At 34.9% G+C, this 23,153-nt stretch overlaps 2 protein-coding genes across 2 annotated transcripts; one reads left to right on the top strand and one right to left on the bottom strand.

Moving 5' to 3' along the window:
* Positions 1-2,525: 2,525 nt before the first annotated feature.
* Positions 2,526-17,817, top strand: LOC135692128 (uncharacterized). Its single transcript, XM_065210168.2, has 17 exons — positions 2,526-2,689; positions 3,283-3,357; positions 4,894-4,979; positions 5,122-5,183; positions 6,954-6,981; positions 7,262-7,331; positions 8,155-8,228; positions 8,512-8,548; positions 8,966-9,022; positions 9,598-9,660; positions 10,535-10,648; positions 11,020-11,078; positions 12,421-12,505; positions 13,100-13,206; positions 13,445-13,535; positions 14,063-14,137; positions 15,329-17,817. The coding sequence occupies exons 1-17, from the start codon at positions 2,564-2,566 to the stop codon at positions 15,401-15,403; spliced, it is 1,284 nt and encodes a 427-aa protein (XP_065066240.2). The 5' UTR covers positions 2,526-2,563; the 3' UTR covers positions 15,404-17,817.
* Positions 14,253-22,700, bottom strand: LOC135692132 (transmembrane protein 220). The gene is made up of 7 exons (XM_065210172.2): positions 22,442-22,700; positions 22,153-22,288; positions 18,748-18,777; positions 18,400-18,460; positions 17,959-18,091; positions 17,627-17,692; positions 14,253-15,926 (listed from the first exon to the last, which is right to left on the bottom strand). Exons 1-7 carry the CDS (start codon positions 22,588-22,590, stop codon positions 15,785-15,787), a joined length of 717 nt encoding a protein of 238 aa, XP_065066244.2. The 5' UTR covers positions 22,591-22,700; the 3' UTR covers positions 14,253-15,784.
* Positions 22,701-23,153: the final 453 nt, after the last annotated feature.

The raw sequence follows: 23,153 nt of genomic DNA, 5'->3' as shown, positions 1-23,153 counted from the left end.
ATACTCAAATGTTTGTTTTTCAAAAGCCAATTATTATACACTTTTTATGCTTATCAATGACGCTTGCAACCTCTGTCCAAACGATTTCACACAAAGTCATTACAACAGCCCAGTCACATTTCATAATCATAGAAACATGTCATTGTTTCCAGTGGTAAGAATCAGACGATGTAAATTATCCCAAACAACGCTAAATGGCTAGAAAAAAATTCCAATGCAATAAGAGTAGTTTTTTTAATAGCCCACCAAATTTTACCAATATCTTTTTTCTAGATTCCCTCAAAAACGGTTTTTATTTTTGATGGTTGCAAGAAATTTATTCCAGACATTTTGGTTCAAGAGCACTATTTCAATTAATGACACCATCTAAAGACAGTTCAGGCGGGACTTTTTCATTTCCTGTCTACGTATGGGTGATCATTTCGTAGCCAGATACAATTTGATGATGAGATTTACAGATAATGTTGATATTTTTATATTATCAAGTACCCTTGCCAGACTAATTCCTTAAGAATCACCATTATACCATCACGTGTAAAACCATAGACTTAAAGGTAATGTGTCCAGCTTAAGCAGGCGACCCTGCGGGGGTTTTTAGAAACATGTGATTTTTCATGTCATCGCCCCAGTCATTACGGTCGTTCTGTTTATCTATCCTGCTGCGAGGTCAGCTTTTCATGTGAGCAGTTTTGCATCGCAAGAATACATACCAATCGCAAACCGTTATTTTGATGGGTGGCTTGACAAGTTGGGTATACGCAGTCCTTTTATATGGACACATTACCTTTAATCCGTTCTGTCATTTATATTTTGATATCTTGGTCTGCCTATTCCTGTCTAGTCGAATACGCACATAGCAAAGTTACATCATGAATCCACCAAGGATCGAAGTTAGGACCAATTCTCTTTACTGCCTACGTCAATTACTTGCCAATAAAAGTATAATCATAAGTACGTCTTTTTGCGTACTCTACTCAATTTGGAGAAAAAAACACCAAAGTGATGCTACAGTTCTCCAATGTCTTTATCTTTACAATCGCCAAGCTTACAAATAACTAAATCAAGCTTACAAAGGTTACAAAGCCACGATAAGTCAAAAACAGAACAACGAATCAATTACAAATTGTCAAAAAAGGAAACTGCAAGTTTTTCGTAGCTACTCAGTTGAAAATTCCTCAAAAGATATAGCTCGAGTTAGGTTTTTTTGAAAGAGTCAAGGCACTCTGACGAAAAGGTGTGCTGCACTCTTTTTTTACAAAAACCAGTAAATTTAAGCTCAGGCCGACTGTTCTTCGTTTTTCAAAAATCTGAGGCTGGATTGTTCTTAATTTGTTCCTAAATCAAGCAGCGCGAGTGCTAGCTTTTTCGCTTTAGGGAGGTATTCAGGGCTCATTCTCAAACAAAGTGAGTGAGACAACCTTCATTTGCCGACAAGTTTGAACATTCGCCGACAAAGCACCTACACATGGCTAAAAGTCCTCATTTCTTAGATAAGATGTTGTTAAAAATTGCATTTCACAGTAGCTCAGCCTCAGCTTATTCTTTATTTGTTCTTAACTTTTGACTAATTTTGAGGCTCGTGTTCTTACAAAATTGTTCTTAGAAAAAAAGAGCGCACATCGCCTTCTTGGGGCATCAATGTTTGTCATAAATAAAAAAGACATCCACTCCTTGCCGAAGCATAATAACACGCCGTTCCCTTTTTTTGTATCATAATCAAAACCGGAATAGCGACTTCATAATTCTCCAGCCAAAACTTGTTTCCAATGTCGTTGGTGCCACCTCTCTCTCTTCTCTCTCTCTCTTCTGTAACACCACAGCTGCACGTATCACTTTTGAATATTTCAAGACAAACAAAATAGCTCATTCAATTATCCATTTTAATTTCAAGCTATTCATTTGAAATCTTTATACCGAGATATATAGATGCCATAAGCTAAAACAGCGAAGAATTTCTCAAATGAATGAAGTATGAATATAATTATCAATAAAAAGTAGCTTAAATTCTCTTTTTAACCCCCCTCTCAATTAAGCCCCCTCTCTCTTATTAGACCCCCTTTTCAGAGAAATTTAATTAGCCCCCTCTCAATTTAGCCACCCCTCTCCAATTTTCACTGATGCTGAAATAAGTAAACTTGACAAAAAACAGAGATTTTCATTTTATTCATTTTTCGTTCAATTCTTCGCAACAAATCAAAATTCACACCATGTCTCTAGAATTAATAATTATTGATGATGACGATGACAATATTATTGATATAGAAGGCTGATTTGATGTTTTTTATTTCGCAAATAACAAAAGATTTTACCACTATAAATGGCTTATTACAAAATATTTATTAAGCTCCTTCTCTCAATTCAGTTCCCTCTCCTATAAACCCCCCCATTTAAAGTGCTGAAAACCAATAAGCCCCCCCGGGGGGCTAAAAAGAGAGTTTACGGCAAGTTGCGTTGCATTTTCATTTGCCTGTTGGGCAAGAAACCCTTGCTCAACTCCCACTTGTGAAACAACGTTGTGAAGGAGCTTCAAAACAGTTGAATCATTTCGGCGCCAAAATTAAAGATGGCGATGGCAAATGATGGAGATTGTACGATACCTTTGATGGAATATGAGGCAATTACTGCAGCTATTGCCGATTCATCAGATGGAAATTTAACTGTTTCAGTTGATGATCTAAAGAAAATAACGGTATAATTGATTTTATTATTGCTGCGCTGTTAACTTTTGTTGATTGTTAGTGTTTACAGTTTTCTGCTATTTTGGGCTCTGGCCTATTTATACTTAAAAGATACTAATAGCCAAGCAGGAAACTCAGCACTTATAAAGTTTGTGTAACGCTTGAAAGCAGTATAGCTTTTTTAAATTCATATGTAAATTTTTTGATTAAGCTGGATGTTCTAGCTGAGCTGAGAACAATTGTTGGTGATAACCATTACCATTGGAGATCGATAATCCTTTTTCTGAGTGAAGTGCATGGATTTTGTTAAAAGATCATTATAAACTACCGGCCTTTTTCCTACTATTATCATTGCTACTTCATTTAAAGTTATCAACGCTTTTAGACTGTGACAAGTAATCAAAATATGTTTTGTAGATCATATGATATATAACAAGTGGCATTTTGACCAGGGTGGTTTTCCGGGTGCCATGGCCCATTATGGTATTGGGTAAATGTTGTGGGCAATGACCCCCTGATGAATCCTTCTAACAGGCTAGCATTGAAACGATGGCAGATTTTAAAATAATTCCCATGCTTTATTCACGTTATTTTTTTGTTGTAGTCTGAGAAAGTGATTGAAATATACAAGGCACTACTTTTCTCTTTATTTGAAAGAGCATCAGAACAGATTAGTCAGGTAAATTTAAATTATCAGTTCAGTATCTTCTCTTATTACAAATTTCTAAAACATAACCAGCCGCTGGATTGCCATGTGACATATAGATATATATGGACCTAACCAAAAATTTGTCACATCAAACAATTTTTCTGGGTTGGATAATGGTGTGTCCTATCGCTAAGGGCAAATGAAGAATTGAATTTGCCACAAGATCAACATAATATTGCATTGGTTTGATAACAAAATAACTTTCTTGGGTTGAAGAAAATTTTCTTGTCATTGTTCATTTTCACTTCTTAATTGATATCCTTGGGCTGTAGCATAGTTGTGCACACTGATGTGCTCAACTGAAGTTCCACTTATACCAGGCCTCTCTCTTTCACACCTATAAATAGAATTGCCTTGATGGCATCTTTGGGCAGAGTGTATAATGTTGCAAAAATTGAAGCAAAAGTATAAATCTGTTCCTTTTTGGCATTTATAATGGGGATTAAGCACCACACCCCTAGGCCCTGGATATGCATTTTGTGTGGTTTTTATTTGTATGCAGCATCTTGTGAACAAGTCTCTGGAAATATATACACACAACATTTTCATTAGTTTGCCCTTTTTCTCTTATGTAAAACCAATCAAACTCTCAAATTGTCTTTATACTGTAAGTTTGTAGTCTCGATTCAAGAAAAAAAATGTTTTCATTTGATAAATGTTTATTTGTAAATGTCAGGGTTAAGAAGAACCAGGTATAAAACAAAGTACAAAGTGTCATCAAAAGATTAATGCTATAAACTATTGTATAAATCTTATAAATAATAACATTGCTGTCATTTGAGAGGATGGTTTTTTATCAATTAAGAACATCTAAAACTACTAAAACTACAATTACATTGAGCTGTGTCATTCATGGCAAGGAACGACACAAGGTCACTGAGTCCTCACCATGAATTCCACATACAATTCAGCAACATATTACATCATCTAAGATAGAAGAAACAGAAAATAAGAAAGAATAAAAATTAGAGAAAGAAAAGAAAAGGGTGCTGCTGCTGTATTTTGGCATTAATATAACCTTGCCGAGGCCTTAACGAAGGAAATTGTTGCTTCTAATATAATTCTGTTTGCAACTGTACCCAAATTCCGATCTCCAAACAAGAGTGACTGACAAAGGTCTTTCATATTTACATCGGCAACATTGAATCCATCGATACCCGAGAGCTGGTCAAAGAGATCCTGGTGCTTCATGCTGTATAGAGGGCAGTGCAGGAGAAAATGCTCATTGTCCTCTTTACCAATGCCACAGACACACATTGGACTTAAACAGGCAAAGCTATGTCAGGACTTAGAGGATGGTTTAAGTTTGATCATCACCATTTTAAAACAATACTATTCTTCATGGCAATTCCGTTTAATGTTTTCAGATGCTTATGAAATCACTCTTTGAGGTGTGCTTTAAATGCTCCCACTTAATGTAGTGCCTTTCTGGGCAAAGCCTGTTATACCAAAGTGCACACTTGCCCACTCAATTTTCTCTATTTTTCTCCTCTCCTTATAATCAAGGCTCCTTATAGAGAGTTGGCGGAAAGAATTAAGGATGGTTGTCTTTATGAAGATGCCATGTTGCTGTCTACATTATGTCTTGCACTGTAAGTAAAGAAATGTGATTTTAATATCATAATGTTTTTAAAGCTTTTATGTTTCATCTTTCTTAGTGTACCTGTGGATTTTATAGCTTAAAAAAGTTCATAGATTCAAACATTTTAATACATTTAAAACTTTTCCCTTCAGAATCAGAGTTTTCCAAGCCTGCTGCATAAACAGTTTTGGTATACGTGATCTTGTGAATCCTAGTAAGTGAAATTAAAGAAACTAAATGAATTAATTACTGTATATAGATTAATCATTTAGAAATTCTCCCATCTCTACTTTTAATGACATGATGATAATATAAAGACCAATATAGTGTTTGCAGGTGTCAGTCCTTTTCGTGAGCAAAATTACGCGTGTGTGGCAAATCGCACATGTAAACAAATTTGCGCGTGCGATCGCACTTGTAAGAAAATTTGAAGTACACACCTGATAAAATTGGTAAAAGGAGCAAGAAGGAAAAAGCCACTCGAATACGTGCAAGAGCAAAACTCAAAATTAATCAATACATAACAGATGTTGTTGCCCTTAGCAGCCATCTTTTAAAAGTCGTCGTCACTCTCCAAAGTTACAAGAGCAAGTAAAAATTGTTTCCAACAGCTACTTGCTTTCAGGGCCTAATTACGTTTTGACAGGAAATCAGTTATTACACTTAACATGCTAATGGCGACTTAGCTGAAAGACGAGACGCTAAGTTGAATGGAGCACTCAGTCAAAAGCCAAACATCACTTCCGAAAATTGGAAAAATCATATTGTGGTCAAAAGTGCGAATCAAGTAACAAGGGAAAGGATAAACAATCATGAGACCATGGGAAATTGATGTTAAAGGGCCTCTCCAGCAAAAAAAATTTTTTTTTAATGACTTAAAAGTTAGCATCTGGTGCGTGTATTATGACAAAGTCATTGTTTTTGAAAAATTCCAATCAGTTTAGAAGTTGTAAGGCTTTACAGTTGCACCTTTCCGAGAAAAAAAACGACAAAAGCCGAATCAGTTTGATGACATTCTGACGTCACAATGTGCGGCTCTCGTTCGCCATGAATTTCGTATATCTTCCACCGAAGCGTGAAGGACTCATGGTCACGCGTTGATAACTGCATCCAGTTCCAGTTCCTGTTCCAGCTCTTCCCTCGTGTATAATTAATCGAAATTATCACTTCAGTTGTTCTCCAGAAACGGTGAACAACTAAAGGCTTCAGAATTGGTGTCTGAAATGCTCAAACTAAAAGCTGGTGGAACAGAACTGAGAGTACCATCACTTGCAGTGTTCAATTTGCGAATCGCCGTCGTTCGATTCGGTTTGAGGCGAGACTATCCGAAATACACTGTGACGTCAAAATTGCGTCACAGTGTCACCAAACCAAAAATTTTTGTCGGTTAATTCAATTAAATTATCGAAATGCAAGAGCTTATATCTCACAAACTGTAAAAAAATATCGAAAAACAAATAACGAATTCGTGATCAGCAGGCTCAACTTCTTTATAAAAATTGCCAATAAAATGCAAGTGCAAAATTTGGCTGGAGAGGCCCTTTAACAGAAAACTGCAAAAACACCTGTTTGCGCGTGTGGTCAAAAGCACGCGCAATTTAACTTGCGCGTGTGCAGGCGTGTGCGGGTGCGATCGCACGCGCTAAACGAAAAGGACTGAGGTGTGTTGTAAATTAAATGCCTTGGAAATCTCAGACGTGCCATGACAGGCAGTTTCTTGTGTTGTATAGTGATAGCAGCAGCTAAGTGAAAAGCTCAACTTTATGTTGTTCTGCTCTCTATTGGACTTATATAAATATGGCATATTCTCATTAACAACCCCTTTAAACTCTGGAGCATCCTTTAAAGAGCAATAGCAGAGACAGGTTTATTTCACTTATGGGAGCCAAACAGGGTAGGGGGGTGGCAGTTCATAAATATTAGGAGAAATTTACTAACATATAGATTTTGTCAATGATATGATCACACATCTCCATTTTATTAGAACCAAAGCGAACACATCGGCTGCTTAGGTTTGTATTTATTGCTTTTTAGATAACATCCATAATTTGATTGGAAAATATTTCTTTTGGGCTATAATTCTTTATGTTTCTGCAAAAGACAATTATCTGCAAATTTTTCTAGATTCTTGTTTTTGTTTAAATTGTGTTTGGTCTTAAGTAGGTACAGAAATTGAAACTTTCAAGTACTATTTGAATATATTTAGTGATAGAATTTCAAATAGATGTCTGTTGTCTGCATTCTGAAGTTTTCTATAAAAACATGTGGTTTTTTATGGCCATTTTATTGAAGCTCGTTGCTGAACTACATCAGACATGTTCATTCAAAGCAAGATATTGTAGAGGAATCACTAAACTATGCTGTAAGTTTTTTTCACTTGAATTTATTGTTTTAATTTTTTCTTGCACAGCAAAATTTCTCAAAGCATTTCAGAAATATATTGATGTAAGAAAGTAATGATTAGTCAGTGTGATTATAATGAATTCCATTGACATGAAAAGTGAAAAAATGCAATCGACATGAATAATGAAATATTCACAAAATCCATTTATTACATTACATTATCAGATTGACAGGTTGCTGGACATTCCAGCTTTCCTTGGGAACCATGGAATAATACACCAGATTAAGTCACTCTCCTCAGACTCTTTTAAAAACACCACCTCTCACTCTGACCATTAGAAATGAACTTATGTCCTTGTTTTGAAACAATATTGCAGATTTATAATCACTGATGTTTACTGTCCAATAACAAACCTTTTGCAAGATTTTGATTTATGACAGATTGGCAAAAAAGAAAATGAATATGATTGCTAGCCATAAACATGTTATTACCAATCTGAAGCAGGTTATATTCCTACTACTTTCACATTTATAGTAAAATGTTGCTCTGAGATGTATGATCGCCTTGAAGGTGCTTAGATATTCATTTGTATGTTATGGTGAATGAAATGCTGATGGTATGGATGAGTCTTCAATGCAAACATCTGATACCACAACCTACAAATTTCATCTTTTCTGTTTCTCCTGACATTTTGTAGTTTCCCTTTATCTCTTAATTGAATTTTGTCTGATTTTGAGCTGTGTCACAGAGGAACCACCACAGCTGGGTTTGTTTTGCAAGCATAGGGATGTTAGTTATTAGCCTGAGGTTAAGACTAATTATATACCATTATTTTCAACAGTGTGAATATGAGCAAAAACGAGCAGAAATGCTGTCAAATAGAGATGAGTTAATCCAACGAAATGAAGATATTGAGTGGGTTTTTTTGCTGTTGTAGTCAATGTCTCATGTGCTTTTTTTTTTCTTTTGTGAGATTCACATTTTTAACAAACCACTAATTTTATTTTTAATTTATTAACTAGTATTTATCTTTTTGTTACAAAAGTCTTTCTGATACAAAGATTTTTCACCCATAAAATCAGAACTTTGACAAATAATTTGGTCCAAATTTACTTATTGCTGTACTTTTTTTTGTTTTTTTGCATATCTTAGATTGATTGCAAGTTATGTTTAAACTTTATTATGTTTTTGCCAACAGAATTAGGATTGCTGAGCAGGGTAGCAAGACAGCAAAGGTAATTCATTTTTCTTTGAAGAGAATATTAAAATTCAATTTTTGTCATTGATGAACAGTAAATAGAATAAAATATGGCTCATTATTTTTATCTAGATGCTGTTTTTTGGAATGCTTATAAACAATGGCTAATTTAAGGTTTGGAATATGACAGCAATGTAGCCAAAACACTAGGCTTTGAGTTAAAAATTACTTTCTGTTAGTCGTCATTAGCCTTCTAGTGTCCCATCTGTAGTCAGAAAAAATGTCCACACATGGTAAATTATTTTGTTAGTATAGCTACCACCAATATCGCAAGGTTTATGTCAAATAAAGCTCATTTTGTCATGAAAATTTATTTCGATTTGATAAGAAGCAGGTCCTACCATTCTACAGGTCCTGTAAAGAAATGATAATCTTAATAACAATATTTTTACAGCTAAAACCCGAAGCAGAAGCTTGGAGAACACGGCTGAATGACCTAACCACTTTGCAGGTATCATCTTTACACCTTGCTATATATTTTTGCTAGCCCTTTTACCTTTTGATTTTTCCTATGTGCCTCTTCCTGTCCCTTTAATAACAAACAGAGTTTCATTCTGTTGCTCTGGTTAACTTTTAATGATTTAATATATTCAGTGTTATCTTTTGTCTCCTACTCTAAATCTTGCAACTGTAGGGCTCTTTCCCTGTAGACTGTAGGGTTTTACAAACTGTACTACAAACTACGTGACACTACAAACTATTCTTATGATGTTTGATAAATGACAACTGTAATCCAACAATATGTTGTCAATCGTCAAAGCCTTAATGCTCAAGGCTTTATAATTGCTTGCTGTTCAAGTTCTTTATGTATTGCATTCTCTATGATTGATAAAGTAGTTATACCTTGAAAATCCCGACTTTACCAATGTCTTATGAATTTCATAAGCAATGGACAATAGCTATATGAATATCGTTAACAGTGAAAATGAGGATTGGAAATCAGTGTATGGAAAAGAGCAACACTATTGTTCTCTGCGTTGCTTGACCTTAGCTGTTTCTTTTTAATAGCTGCTAATTTGATTTTAGAGTGAGAAAAAGAAAGAGTTTGAGGAAGACCAAAGACACTTGACAGACAAAAAAATTATATTGGTAGGATAATCTAATTGAATATCATTTGCTTATATTTGTTTTCTTTTACACTGTAAGCTGCGAGTAAGCAATTTTGCAAGAACAGGTACCTTAAAATTAGTCAAAAAATAAACAACATGAAAATAAGCAGAGCCTGGATGGCACATTTTTATAGGAAGCCCAGTTCTAAGAAACTCTAGTTAAAGAAAGTAAAAATGTAAGAAACTCTACTTCAGCATGCCAAGGTAGCATATCAAGATGGCAAAGGACTATATCTATTCACGATATTTGCAGTGTTGAAGTGCAAGTGGTGTAATGTAAAGCTATTGATATTTGTTAAGCTTTATGTGTTTGTTACGTTTCATTTCATATGACCGGGTATGCCTATTTTTAACTTTATAAAAAAGTACCTATGGTAAAGTAGTTGTCTAATGTAAAAAATTCTTTGATACAGCCGAAAAATTCAGTAATCAATTACGGATATTTCAGCATCAAAGTTCAGAAAAACAAAAACTTCCAGCCTGAGCCCCAATTTCAATTGTTTTCTTTGGAAAAATAATACATTGCGCTTGGGGAAATAAAATTTCATAGCTTTGCTCATTTTCCTTTTTTTGAGAATAAAATTGATCATTGATAAAACTTTGTCTGAATTTTTCTTTAAAAAATCCTATCTTCAAGTAAAAACCAAATGAATATATTTTCATTCAACTACACCCAAAGCTCATCGTTACATCATTTTTATCTGCCATCATTACAACCATTATTGGACACTATTTGTCATGGTTGGGTCTTAAAAATCAAAGTTAAACTTCAGTGTCAATGTCATTAATTGATGATGGCTAAACCGCTTCTTCTTTATAGAGGAATAGTTATATCCTAATATGAATTTCCACAGGATATTTTGAAAACAGAGGACGACTGGAATGAAAAGACGCCTGTTGCAATGGAACGCACAAATCTCTTGAACAAACTTCATTATAAGCGGGTTCAGCTGCAGCAGCTAGACGAGGCTTGTACTTCTTATCTTTGTTATTCATGATGTAGGCTCATGCCTAATTCTACCGAAAATAGATGCATTGCACCTTTACATAACAGACAATCTCCTTTGATATTCTTTTTTACCCATGACCTTGCCTAACGCAAAGCAACAATCTAGAGATGGTTCGCATGTTTTGCTAGCTGAGTTAGGTTTTTAAATATCAATATGAAGCCATTTTTGCTGACTTTCAGTTGATTTTGCAATAAAAGATTTTGCTTTGTTCAATTGTAACTTACTTTAGCCCTAGTTTTCAAAGTTTCGACAGCTTCCTTAATCGTTTGCACTTTTTGCCTTATTTTCTCATATTTTTTTATTGCTTATTTTGTTATTACACATTCCAGGATTCAAAAGCTGCTTTGAAACTAATGACGGGTTTTGACAGTCTCTTGGTGAAAAATGGGTAAGCTTTTAACATCTAATTATCAATGATAAGATTCGCCACATATTTACTACTTTCGGACAGAACAGCAGTCCTTGTAATATGAAAATAGGCCGAGTGCAGCGTTTGGCACGTCTTAACTACTTTGCTTGTGCGATGGCGTGCGATACGAACACCTTTTTATCAACATTTGTCATTCCTGCTATCAAGAAATATATATAATGTACTGCTTTAAAAGAAACCTTTTGTGCTATAAACTGAAGAGAAACCATGTAAATTGACAAAGAAACTATTCTTGTTCTTCTTTAAAGATGCTAAATTTAATTCGTTTTAAAATCAGGAAGTAATCATAGAATTGTTTTGCATTCATGTGAAGATATCTAGATTGAATAATTTCATTTTTTGTAAACCCTACGGTCTCTTGAATTAATGCTATGTGTTTACACGATGCTGGATAAGTTCTGATACGGATGAGACTAAAATATTTTAAGCCAACAAGCGTTTTGTGTGATAATTTCTTTATCAATGATATTGTCGTGCCGAAAAATAGACTGAAAACTTGCGAATGTGCAAGGAGAATTTCATCAATCTTTGACTTCAAATTAAGCCAATCTTTGAAAAAAATCTGATGTATCCGTACTCCTGTAAACAGGAAGTCTATCCGTATCGAAAGTTATACTGCAACGTGTAAACGTCTTTCGATTTCTAAGCCTTTCGTATGATCGCTAAGATGGTGGCTATCATTGAGGATATTCATAAAGCGCTTTCACATAATTCGACATGTGGAATTTCCATAGATCCGGGTTTTTTCTAATCGAAAGACTATTACAGTCCCTTTATCAAGTGAAAATCCCTCGATTGTGTGGCAAACCTACACCTTTCCTTCATTTTGGAGACAAATCCTCGATCCTCATATCAAGGGACGGGTACCTTGTTGTTTGATCGGGCTACTTTTCACGATTATGTGGCAATCATAAAATATGCCTTCCTGATGCTATAGAAATCTTCGAAAATTTTTTCGAACTTTAAAGCTTTTCCTCGCAGAGTTTTTGTTTTGCACGTGCGAAAACTGTGCCTCTGAAAATTGTGTGGATAACGTTGTTTGGAGATTGAAAAAAAAGAGGATTGGATAAAGGAAGAAGGAGTGAAAGAGAGAATGAGTGAAAGGAAGAGGGAAGAAAGGGAGAGGATTCTAGATCAGCGGAGGGTGCAATTGACAAACTGCAAAACAAGAATACAAAAATTGGAAAACAATTCTGCCTTATAATCCTCAAAAATCAGATTCTCAAAGGAAGCAGCTCATTATTTTGAACTTTTAACTTTCTTGTAACTTTTTCATTCCGTATTTGTTTTAATTATTTAGAGGGCGAGTGAAAGATCTGGAGGAATTTAGAGATAAGGTTTGTTCATTGGAACAGGCTTGCCAAAATGTTGCAGCTCAAATACAGGTGAATAAAGATCTTGTTTGATAAAACCTAATTCTATAAGGGATTCAAAAAACTATCGTTTTTGAAATTGGCTGTTTTTGCTATGAATTTTCCTGTTATACTTCTAAGTGGATTAGAGTACCATACTACCATACCATAAATTAGAACCATAAATTACCATAAGTACCATTAATTACCAGAACCATAGAGTGCCATAAATTAGAGTACCATAGATTTACCATAAACTAAAACAACTTATACTTATGGTTAATAGGTTTTAAAATGGCTTTGAAAAAAGCAAACATTTAGTAAACTAAAGCTAAAGAGTTTAAAACGTCAGAACATAGACCGAAAATTCTACGCTAGGAAATATATATACCCAGTTGTGGATCGAAATAGGCCAATCAGAAACAAGAGCACGTGACTGTTGGTTTAATAGGTTTTGTAGTTCAAATACACATAAGGAACCCTTTCAGTATGGTTTGTGTATGGAGCAGCACATATATTGAACAAGTTGTCACACCCTGAATAAAGAAGGTTTCATCTACTTTTAGTTTTAATCAACTAAAAACAAAAAACTAAAAAGTATTTCGGTATTATTGGCTTTCATTTCAGAATATGCGACGACAGTTCAACTCAAAGCGTGACAGGCTTACGAGAATTCAATTACAGAGTCGCAAGCGTCTCTCAGCCACAAATGAGCTGGCAACTTTAGAGCGAAAGTAAGTGCTTTAATTGCCTACTGTTATTGTGAAATGTTGCCAATGTTCAAACTAGGTTTTTCTGAAATACAAAACTGGCACTTTGTTTTGAAAATTTAGCCAGGCTTTACTTACAGTGTATGATTTGGACCCATTTCTTGAAAATGTCTATTGCAACCATTATGTTTGATCAAGCCCCTCTGCTTTTAATTTCACAAAGTATATTTTTTGTGCAAAATTGGTCTTATTAATTTTGTAGGAAAATGTCGTCGATGAAGACTGAGATGGAAACTATGATAAAAGAGGCTTTGGCAACAGTAGATGTTGAATTAAATGAAATTTCTGAACTGGTAAGCCATTATTGGTGGTTTCCTGTAAGTGTGTAGATCAAAGCCTTGTAAAATTGTATGCAAACAATTGTCAAAAGATGCTATGTAGAGAGAAGAAAAGAGACCAGTGGTGGCTCCAGCCTTGGATATGTGTGGGGGGGGGGACAAAAGGTGTCCACAGTGACCATGCCCTTTTCCCTGTTTGAAACATTTTCCTCCAGAGGAAACATTTCTTGTCTCTCTGGAAATGTCATTTCAGTGTGATGATCTAGATAAAGTACATACCCCCCCCCCTCAAAGTTTTCTCTTCAAGTCTGCAAGGATCTCAAAGACCAACTTTCTGAATAAGTAGAGGGACTAGTCACCCCCAAACTTGCAGTCTTTGTGCAGTCAGTGCACATTGCTTCTTGATATTGCAAACTTTGTTGCAGAGATGTGTTATGCAATGCCATTTCCTTGAAATTGCTTCACAAACACAATATTTTTTTTTTTGTGTTTAACGAGGTAGTATTTTGTTTTTGTACATTTGTTTTTTAAATCTTTTGAAGATTGAACTGGAAAGACAGGAATTTGAAGACAAAGCTCAGAAGGCCTCAGACGTCTATGGACAAATTTTGGATGAGGTTGGTTTTTGAACTTAATTTTTTTCCTAGACAAATGCCTCACTTCCAATCTATGTTCTAATCAACCTGATCAAGGGTAAGCTGTTCACAAGTTTATCACAAAATAATTGTGATAGAAAGATTTGAATGATGGTGGTAAAAGGGAAACAATAAAGTAATTGAAAATTAAGAAATACAAAGGAAAACACCAGAACCTAGAGTTCTTAAATAATGATGTGACAAGAATCTATTTTTAGCATTTTTGATTTGGATCCAATACCCTGAGAGAGCAAAGTGAAATACCACTCTGTACGAAGTCAGTTAAATGTGTTACACATTGTCTGAGATATGGCCACATGAGCTACTGGTCTTGCCCATCCAATTTTTTGTTATTGCATCCTTCTTGATAACGTTATGAACCAGGCAAAAACGTGGAATCTTTCATTGGCCATATCTTGTCCAGTTTTGAAGTTCAATTTGAACATATTTAGCTGATTTATATTGAGGGGTATTTTATGCCTTTCTTTCAGATCATGTGGTCAAAATTCTAAAAGAAGGCTTTTTATGACCTCACAAGTGTGAAATAAGGGTGTGCAATTTCTTGGTGTTTGTTCGGTTTTAACACAAAGGTCTTCTTGAAAGCAGCACCCTATATTTCTTAATAACAGGAATGAAAAATGACAGATAAAAAGTTATTTCAGTTTGTATCACATGTACAGTCATCAAAATAATCTTTTTTCAAATTTCAAAGACTGATAATGTAATTAAAAGACAATGGAATAACAAGAAAAGGACAGTGTTAATAAAAACTGTTTTTGAGCTGATATTTTGCCATTGTGTAGTGCGTGCTTTGTTTTATTAATGAAAATCACACAGAAAAAATATTTCGAAGTTTCATAAAAAATTATGCACTGATACCAAATTGAATATCTGGCTAGCATTTTTTATTTAATTTATTATATTTTTTTGAATTAAGCCAACTAACAACATAAAACTAACAGCAAAAAATTCAAGAGGATTCCTGAGTGTGTAAATTGTTGTCTCAAATTTACAACTAAAATTATAATTAATTACTGTATGAAATTTATATTTCTATCGTTATTTCTGGTTTCAAAATATATAATGTCAAGAGTGTCCATTTCTCCATAGTGTGTTATAAGACAAATATTGGACAATGCCCTCTATAAACAGAAATATCTGCTTCCCTTTTAGCTTGATGTCTGCCATCAAAACTATGCAGGTCGGTGGAAAAAGCTCTTGTCCCACACATACTCTTATGACAGATGAATAGCTGTTTTACTCCAATGTATGTAGATACATATTGCGAGGAACCTTAAATACAGTTTGGGCCCACAACTTGTAAACAATGATATTACTTTATTTGTTAAAATAGTTTTACTTTCTTAACAACAAGCCATCTGATTTTAAAACTCAGAATATTCATAAATATATAAAATAAATACTGCCTTTTCAGTTTGTATTAACTATCTACAATAAGATCCACTTCTGTCAGCATAATATTTGGTCTCCATGTGAAGCATCCTAAAATCTAAGTCAGTCAGATGCAAAGATTGCATGGCATTGACAAAGTTACTGTGAAAAGCTGCTTCCAATGTATTTCTCATGAATAAAATCTAATTTCTTGCTTTTTGGCACCAATCTGTTACATCATTTTCCTTTGATAAGTGTATGGCAATGCTCTGGACCACTGCTTAAATCAGTGGTGTATGCCCAAATTGTGATGAGTACAAATGGAATTGAAATTATTGCAATGACCTTCAGCCAGCTAAATATGTTCATGGTCTGTACGCTAAAATGAAAACATGCACTGTTTCAATTCGTGATATATAATTTTGGTTCAATATCCCACCAATCTATATTCTCCTCAAAATTTAATACTTTTGTGCCTTTATTTTGAAAGGCTGGTTAAAGCAAAGCTCTTGTTTATTTCAGTAGTCTCTAATTTTCCAGGTTCCCTATTAATCCCTTTGTTCTAATCCTGCATGCAGGTTAGATAAAAGTAAGAACCAATGCATTGCAAATGCAGTCCTGGTAATATTAGGCTTGCCTCCAAACATGCCTAAAACTCCAGAGGCGTGTTTTTTATCACACGCGCAGTTTCATTTTAATTTCTTTTTTATCTTCTCTAAAGGAATTTTTGATTTCTTTTGTGTGGGTTTTATTGATGGCATTATCAGAGGCATTTCAACTCCTCACTTTGTTTCGATTACTCTGTTTTAGTGTGTCTCCGTTCTCATTCTCCGTTCTTTTCGTATTTTCTTGAACACATTACCTTGGGCCACTCTGTCTTTGTCAAAACGATAACGTGGGTGTTTCCATTACTCCATATTTGTTTGTTCATATCCTTTGCTCGAGCTCTTTTTGAAACTGAGATTGAATGACTCAGTTTTTGCATGCCTCTCTTGTCTTTGCTGTTCCCAATGAAGGACGCATATTCAAATGATTCCATTTCAAATGACTCCACTTTGAGCAGCCTTTTTGTATAACTTCCGTTTGGCATCAAAGGACACCGTTTTTGAGTGTATTAATGAAACTCAAAATCTAAAACAGATTCACTAGAATCTGTTCTCATACGGAAATGGAGTAATGGCAACAGGGCCTAAAAACAGTATCCTTTTTGTTAAATTGTTTTGTTTTCAAGAAACTTTGTCTAAAATTGAATAAAAACATTTTGGTTTTATGAAAACTTCATATGCTTTTTGAAACACACCTTCTAATACAAAGATGACATCAGGTCTTCATAAAAATAGTAAGATCTCAATTTTATGGATCCCAGGTCATCGCACGCCATCGCATGCCATCGCACGCCTAAACTTCTCAAGGCGTCCATTACCAGCAGGCCGCTAAGTTTCATATTACGAGGACTGCAAATGCTTGGAGTTTTAAATGGCATTTAGACATTAAGTATGATGTCTTGGTGTTTTCATTTTATGACAGCCAGGGTGAATAATGTTTTAGCCAACCAGCCAATTGACCTTTGTCAGCACTCTTTGCAATTAACATGCAAAGTCTCTGCCAAAACACAGGAGAACATGTTGAAAATCTAAAAGCACCTTGAAAGGTTATTCCTGCTTCTCTGATAATCCAGTCCCTCTTTTAATCCCTTATTACATTAGAATGCTGTATATAAAACAACAGTTACCAATGCTATGAATCCCAGGCAAATGTTACTGTCATGAAACTGAACAAAAAGTAGGGATGAATAAAATTGTAAAAAGGAGCCTATTTCTTTTTGTGAAATAATTTGCAATTTAGTTTACCCTTAAAACAAAACCAAGTATTCTAAGATAACAATTTTCAGCAGGCTTGAAGCCAAAGAAAGAAAAATTATTTCCAATGTAAGGTTTACATACCCATATTTGCCTGTTTACATTGAGTGGAACTTTTGCTTTTTTTGATGCTAGATTAACCTTAGTAAATCCAATGTTAAACACTGTGCTTCATTTCAAAGTGATATTTTTGTATCAGATCAGATACTTTAACACTCACCTTTTTGCATCAGTCAGGAGTGTTACAGAAAGCCATGCCACTACAATTGCCAATCCAGTTGCCTCTCTGTTAGAAAAAAAACTCATTTCATAAAGAAAGAAAGAAATAAAGAAAGAAAGAAAGAAAGAAAGAAAGAAAGAAAGAAAGAAAGAAAGAAAGAAAGAAAGAAAGAAAGAAAGAAAGAATGAAAGTAGAAACAATTCATGAGATCACAAAATTATTTACTGCCATGGGCTTATATTACTGGGTTCAGATGTTAATTTTTGGAGACAGCAATACACATTGTGATAATATCGGTGATATTAGAAATTTTTTACCAACAGTGTTCATACCTTCCTTCTTCAGCAACAAAAATATTCCCTCTTTGTTTAACCAACTCATTCAATCCAGTATAAATTGTGTACAATATGACAGTTAGGCATAAGCATATTTGGAACAATGCCAGACCTTTGAATATTTTCAAACCTGTGAGTAAAACAAAGTTTTATAATTAACACTTCAATTATGTGAATTGATTCAGGTTTTGTACTATTGCTGACTTTAATTATAAGCAGACCTAACCATAGAGATAAAATGTTTGATAGTGGCCAACAATGTAAGCACAAATTTATATCTTGATATGGATCAAAAGTAACAGGCAAGGAAGAAAAGATACTCCGTGAATGGTCTGGCAAAATAACTTTGTTTGACATGCTCCCACTTCTCCATGCAATTTCCACATTTTGGTGTATCATAAGCTTATATCGAAATCAAAGAAAAATCTTAACACAAACCTTGTAGTGCAGGGTATGCCACTATGGTGATGCAAATGAATGCTGGTATCATGTACAACCCCTAGGGCAGAAAAGCTAATAGGTAGATGTTATTTGAAGTTTAACCATGTTTAGTTTGATCCCCAGATAAAGTGGATTTTAAGGGTGTTGCACCAATTTTTAATTTCCACTGAATATCTCTACTAATAAGTAAAAAAGCTTCATGTTAGTCTTACCCTACATTAGTTAGAAATTTGCTAAATCAGACCGTTTACTTACTGTATGCACACACAGTAACTGAATTAATAAGGCATAAATACCCAATTGAAATTGAAATATATTTAGTGAAAACATACAGCAAATACTCACTATCCATAGAGCAGGATCTGGGTCATTCACCTGAAAAAAGATGATAAACTTGTGACATTGCTGCTTCTAAACTGAGCTGGATTTCAAACTGCATACAGCAAGATCTTAACTGCATAAAAATTGAGATCAAAGTGTGCAGGGTCACTGTAAAAATTGGATTGTATCCAGAATTGCACATTGATTTTCCAAGCATAGAAACAGTGCTGAAGAACATTGCTTATAATTGACAGTTGCCTGATGTCAGGTACAATATAACAGTTTGCTGAGCTGAAAACAAAAATGATTATGTAGCCAAACATTGATTTCATGACTCTGTGTTTTATGAACTCAGGCTGAGCATTGATAAATGAATAATCAGTTGAAAAATTATCTGATTTATTGGTTCGGAAATTTTCTAGTCAAACATGAAGCGATGGTTGAAAATAGACCACCATCATTTTCGAGAACTAAAAAAGGATCAAATCAACATTAACTTGATTACTCTCCCTTTCTACTTAAAGGGCCACTCCAGCCCAAAACTTTTTTTGCATAAATTGGTAGTTAGTCGAGAAAAAGAAGCTATCGTGAATTTTTTTTTCGAAAAGCTTAACTCGTTTTCCAGATATAGACGCTCAAAGTTGAGAATCACCGTAAAAATACGACAAAATTTTTTTCGGAAAAAGCACTTTGTGACGTGTGAAAGGGCTATTGTTTCAACATTCGGCGCTATTGTTATACGTTCGCACTGAAATTCGCACGACTCGGTAGAGGCTCGGAAGAGGCGATTCATGTCGGAATCTCGGTTGTCGTTTTATTTATTTTCCTTCATTGCGATTGATGTTCAGCGGAGGCTTCCAGCCAACATGGACTAGTAATTCGACAAATCAAAGATGGAAGCTTCAACCTGAACTCATATCCTCATCTTGGCAACGCAGCAAGCTTTTCAATATGGAATGCTTCACGAATTTTCAGATGTGAATGGATTTCTGACCGAAGGCATTTCTTATCGTCGTGTCATCTCAGGGATTTCCAGGGAGCTGAATAATAGAATTGATGTCTCACCGCAGTAGAAGAAGAACCCCATTCACAAGATGGAAACTTTCCCGTAAGTCACAATTCATCCTTATTATCATTTTACTATGTTGAATGTTAGGCGAAACTGCAGGGTATAGAGGTTTGGAGGGGCTCTAAATACAGGTTTTCTAACAGCCAGTCTTGTGAACTGTCCCCCAAATGGTCAGAAATGTGGTAATATGAAAAGTACAACAGGGGCTCTCAAGCAAAATGTCACATAAAATATTACCAAAAGTAGAAGTTTGCTACTTTTTTGTACCAACAAGGGGGCCTGAGCCTCCTAGCACTACATCCCTGCCAATGATCTGTGCACTACACCTTTGCCTGAGGTATAGATGTGTAAAATTTCCCAGGGTTTGTCTCCTGAACCCTTCTTCTTCATGTTCTACCTTGTTCTGCCTTCAATTTTGGAGTTCTGCCTATTTCATCATAAAATTGATGCACAATTTCAAAATTTTGCCAGATCAATATCCAGGGCAAAAGATCTACTACCCAAAAGAAAAAACATGGAATTTACACCCTTGGTTTTGGAAAAAAGATGTGTAATATCCTCATTCTAATGTTTTAAAGGCAGAATTGTTTATATTTGTTAAATTTACCTTTGCTATTCTAGCATTGATTCATATAAGCATGGCCTATATCATTTAAATTCATCTTTGTGTTACTTCAAGTTAATATCCTTAGATGCTATTTGCTATAGTAACAGTGGTTGCCCTTTCACCCCTAAATTTCTCTTTGATCCTTCTAAATATCTATACTCTGAATGCCCCTGAGTGTCCAAGTTTCTTTGATCATTTTATGTTTTAATATGACTCAAAAGTAAATTTCACTGGTATGTTAGTATTTATCCCTGTCAACCTTATTATTCTAGGCATAAAAAAGGTTACAAACTCTTTTATGGATCAGCAGAAAGGATCTTGCAAAAAATGCTAGATGTAGGTTGGAGATTGCATGCATCCTGTTATCTGGCTACTGGCTTTGTGGGAGTGATAACTTGCCCCTCTCTTCCATTCAAGAGTTACCACAAAGACCTCAACACATTATTCTGTTTTTGTATTAACATTTTCACAAAGGAGACTATTTTTCTAAAATTATCAAAATTTTATATATAATTTGGTCATATATAATGTTTGCAAATTATTTAAAGCTAGTAACAACATATAGGTATTTTCTAGAAGTTTTGCAATAGATTATTGTTTCATGATACTTTTATAAGAACATTTCTCATGTGCAATAGAAATTACAAATTGCTAGCTAGTTCACTGGCCTGATTGTATAATTCAATGTAGCCAAGTATTTAAATAAAACAAACATGTATTTATTATTCATAAATATAGCAGGTTGAGATTCTGACAGCTTAAAGGAGCCGACAAGGCCCCTGTAATAGCTTAAAGGTTAAATACAAAAATTATATTTACAAAAGTATATTGAAAAAGTTGAATTATTAATATAATCTCGAATCCCTTTTTTGTTTGTATAAAAACAAATTTATAATTTTTGAAAAAGTTGTTTGACTCATGACTAATGGTAGGTTTTTAGTCTTGTCTTGAAAGTTGTATTCTTTCTTGTCCATGTTCTCATTTGTCCTGTTTTATTTCCAATAAGTCATGTTGATATGAAGCTCTTTATCCTAATGAATATGTTGTATCAATTCATACAGCTTTCATTCCCGGTATACTGGTTTTGTTTTCTTCTTTCCTCCCGAATTAATTGCGCGATGGTTTTTTAGCTGTTGCACTAAAGGAGGGGCCGATGAAAAAGCGCGAATCTTCTTTTTAAAATCAGGGAACTGGCCTGCCAATACAAATTGCTTCAAAAGCAACATTCCATGAAAGTCTGTCAACATCCTCATGTCTCTGTCTCGCTGGCCTACTTTGCCAATTTGACTTCTCTGTCAGAAAGATTCGTGCGACAAAAAACTTCCATATTCGATCAGAGTATCAAGACTGATGAGCGATACTTCTCTCTTTATATCGATTCCAGATAAAAGTCTGGCCTTCTAACAAACATGCCGCTGCTAGGCCCTGTCTGCCATTTCGCTAGGTTCTCGTTGACCCTTTGGACAGCCGATGATACTTGCCGCGAACTTACCGAGGCCGAAAATGCCTGTGACGTCAATCCGAAGATCTCCGATAACACGGTTGAAAAACAATTCAACTCAATGACCATTTTACAAACGCTAATAACTACAAAACGGTTAGAGATATGAAAAAAATAATGAGAGATTCGTTTTCAGGAGGTCTGATTACATCGTGTTCTGAAATAAAAATTTTGGGCTGGAGTGGCCCTTTAAAAAATCATGACACTTGCCTTTAAAATACTCGATTATGGTTTTGTTCATTCAAGAATTACCTGTAACAATGCAGCAATGAAGAACAATCCTGCCATGATTCCATTCATAAACTTCCACATCAAATTCTTCCAATTTGAAACACTTCCGGAGCATGTAATTTTCTCGTCATTGAAAACTTTAATAGCAAAGGCCATTCTATAGGTTAAAGAACAGAGTTTTGAAATAAGCTTTCTCTTCTTTTAGCAATATACAAGTTTCACTGCGCATAAGTAAAGCATAATTTACATAAGACAGCTATCTAAACAACAGTAAATGCAACGATATTTCTACAAATACCAAACTCGGGACCTTTGAAAAGCTCCTTTGCATGTCTCTTGAGCATCAAAACACCACACTGGTGCTTGAACCCTAAAATTCGCTTCATCTTCTGAGTTGCCTTGTGTCTGGCCACCAGCATTCTGATTTTTAAGACGAAACCGCAGAGTTTCTTCCGCCATTACAAATAGCGTTGTTTATAAGAATCAATCACACAATGTTGAATTGAATTGATCGAAGTAACATTTTTCCGTATCTGTTAAAAATTGGCATCTAACATATAATGGGAGTTGAACAGGGAAGGACAATGAGGCGTCAGTGGCGGCGCCAGCTACTATAGAGAGGGAGGGTAATGGGCGCGGCTAGTGGGACCACGCCCCTATTGCCTCGTTTTAGTGATTTGTACCTAGTTAACTTTCCTTAGGGAATTTGATCTACACCTATCCAGCGTTTTTAATACATTTTTAGAAGAAATATGTAGACCATATTTTCAGAAAAGGGGGGGGGAATTACCACCCCTTGGCGCCGCCACTGTGAGGCTTTCTATGTCTCTAATGAGGTTCCTTTTCATTGCAAGGTTTTAACAATGGGGCTCATTTAACGTTTAATTGAAAATAATCGATTTGCTAGAATGTAAATATATTATGTAAATATATGTGAATATATGTAAAAAGAGCTAGAATACAAAGCACGTGAATTTTTTGGAAATTATTTCAGCTACACAGCTTTAACGCAATTGTTTGGA

The sequence above is a fragment of the Rhopilema esculentum genome, chromosome 13 (genome assembly GCF_057945365.1).
Source record: "Rhopilema esculentum isolate cy_ngs chromosome 13, ASM5794536v1, whole genome shotgun sequence".
Classification (NCBI taxonomy): Eukaryota; Metazoa; Cnidaria; class Scyphozoa; order Rhizostomeae; family Rhizostomatidae; genus Rhopilema; species Rhopilema esculentum.
This window is presented reverse-complemented; position numbering and strand designations above follow the sequence as displayed.